Source organism: Dipodomys ordii, unplaced genomic scaffold, assembly GCF_000151885.1.
Source record: "Dipodomys ordii isolate 6190 unplaced genomic scaffold, Dord_2.0 Scaffold210, whole genome shotgun sequence".
NCBI lineage: Eukaryota > Metazoa > Chordata > Mammalia > Rodentia > Heteromyidae > Dipodomys > Dipodomys ordii.
The window spans coordinates 53605-55945 of NW_012267426.1; the positions used below are offsets into that span (position 1 = coordinate 53605).

A 2341-nucleotide genomic window follows, 5' to 3' on the forward strand; every position below is an offset into this window, starting at 1 on the left:
TGCTGGCCCGGGCCAAGGTGGGGCTCGCACGCGGGGGGGGGGGGGGGGGGGCCCAGGGATCCGGGGGATCGCTGTCCACACACAGATCCCTGACATCCGGGGGACCGCTGTCCTGGATCCCTGGGATCCCGAGGATCACTGTCTGTACGTGGATCCCTGTGATCCGGTGGGATCCACCCTCCTAGATCCCTGGGATCCCGGGGGATCAACAGATCCCTGGGATCCGGTGGATCGCTGTCCTAGATCCCTGTGACCTGGGAGATCACTGCCCACACACACACAGATCCCTGTGATCTGGGGGATCGCTGTCCTGGATCCCTGTGATCCGTGGGATCACTGTCCACACAGAGATCACTGTGATCCAGGGGTTCACTGTCCTAGATCCCTGTGATCTCGGGGATCACTGTCCACACACAGATCCCGGTGATCTGGGGGAATCACCAGATCCTTGTGATCCAGTGGATCTCTGTGGTCTGGGGGATCGCTGTCCTGGATCCCTGTGATCTGGGAGATCGCTGTCTATACACAGATCCCTGTGATTCGGTGAGTCACTGTCCTAGATCCCTGTGACCTGGGAGATCACTGCCCACACACACAGATCCCTGTGATCTGGGGGATCGCTGTCCTAGATCCGTGTGATCCAGGGGATCACTGTCCACACACAGATCCCTGTGATCTGGAGGATCACTGTCCACACAGAGATTACTGTGATGTGGGGGAATCACCAGATCCTTGTGATCCAGTGGATCTCTGTGATCTGGGGGGATCGCTGTCCTGGATCCCTGTGATCTGGGAGATCGCTGCACTAGATCCCTGCGATCCGGTGGATCACTGTCCTAGATCCCTGTGATCTTGGGGATCACTGTGCACACACAGATCCCTGTGATCTAGGGGATCAACAGATCCTTGTGATCTGGTGGATCTCTGTGATCTTGGGGATCAGTGTCCACACATAGATCTCTGTGATCCGGGAGATTGCTGTCCTAGTTGCCTGTGATCCAGAGGATCACTGTCCACACACAGATTCATGTGATCTAGGGGATCACTGCACTAGATCCCTGTGATCCGGTGGATCGCTGTCCTCGATCCCTGTGATCTTGGGGATCACTGTCCACACGCAGAGATCTCAGTGATCTGGGGGATCGCTGTCCTAGATCCGTGTGATCTGGGAGATCACTGTCTATACACAGATCTGTGTGATCCAGAGGATCGCTGTCCTAGATCCCTGTGATCCAGGGGATTGCTGTCCTAGATCCGTGTGATCTGGGGGATTGCTGTCCACACACAGAGATCCCTGTGGTGTGGGGGATCACTGTCCTAGATCCCTGTGATTTTGGGGATCACTGTCCACACACAGAGATCCCTGTGATCCAGGGGATCAACAGATCCTTGTGATCTGGTGGATCTCTGTGATCTTGGGGATCAGTGTCCACACATAGATCTCTGTGATCCGGGGGATCGCTGTCCTCGATCCCTGTGATCTTGGGGATCACTGTCCACATGCAGAGATCTCAGTGATCTGGGGGATCGCTGTCCTAGATCCGTGTGATCTGGGAGATCACTGTCTATACACAGATCTGTGTGATCCAGAGGATCGCTGTCCTCGATCCCTGTGATCTGGGGGATCACTGCAGTAGATCTCAGTGATCCGGGGGATCGCCGTCTCCGTGTCCGCCCCGTCTCTCACCCCGTCCGTCCCCCCCCCCCGTCCGTCTGTCCCGCAGGCCGCCCGTCTGGCCGCCCGGGAGCGGGAGGAGGAGCGTCGCCGTAGCCGGTTGCAGGCCGAGCGTCGCCGGGTGCAGGAGGCCGAGCTGCGTCGGGTGGAGGAGGAGAAGCGTCGGGCGCTGGGGCTGCAGCGGAAGGAGCGGGCGCTGCGGGAGAGGCTGCTGGGGCTGCTGCTGGCCCAGGGCCCGGCCTCGTCCACGGCCGCCATGTCGGCCTCCAACACCATGTCGGCCTCCACCGTCCCGGCCTCCACCACCGTCCCGGCCTCCTCCACCCCCGAGGACGCCCTGCTGAGGCCCGTGCTGCGGCTCCTGCGCTCCGTCCAGGCCCTGGCCACCCCGTCCGACACGGACGTGGCCAGCAGGCCGAAACCCGACCCGGCCGGGGATGCCGACGCGATGGCCGGCGCCCCCGAGAACCAGCCTCCACCTCCACCTCCTCCTCGTGTGTCCACCACCGTCGAGACTCGCACCCAGGACCCGGAGGACGACAAGTGTAACCGCCGGCCGCTGGCCGCCGCCGCCGGCCGCTCGTCGTCGTCCTCCTCGTCTTCCTCCAGGGAGGAGGAGGAGGAGGGAGGGAGGAGACGCGGCCGTCACGGCCGTCGCCGGCCCCC

The 2341-nt window shown here is 61.7% G+C and overlaps 1 protein-coding gene across 1 annotated transcript in view; it reads left to right on the forward strand.

Annotated features, from left to right (window-relative positions):
* Akap17a (A kinase (PRKA) anchor protein 17A) overlaps nt 1-2341 on the forward strand; it is a 9885-nt gene that overhangs the window by 7331 nt on the left and 213 nt on the right. The window contains exons 2-3 of the mRNA XM_013035415.1: nt 3-17; nt 1725-2272. Of these exons, the coding sequence (XP_012890869.1) occupies nt 3-17; nt 1725-2272 (563 nt within the window). The remainder of the gene's footprint in view (nt 1-2; nt 18-1724; nt 2273-2341) is intronic.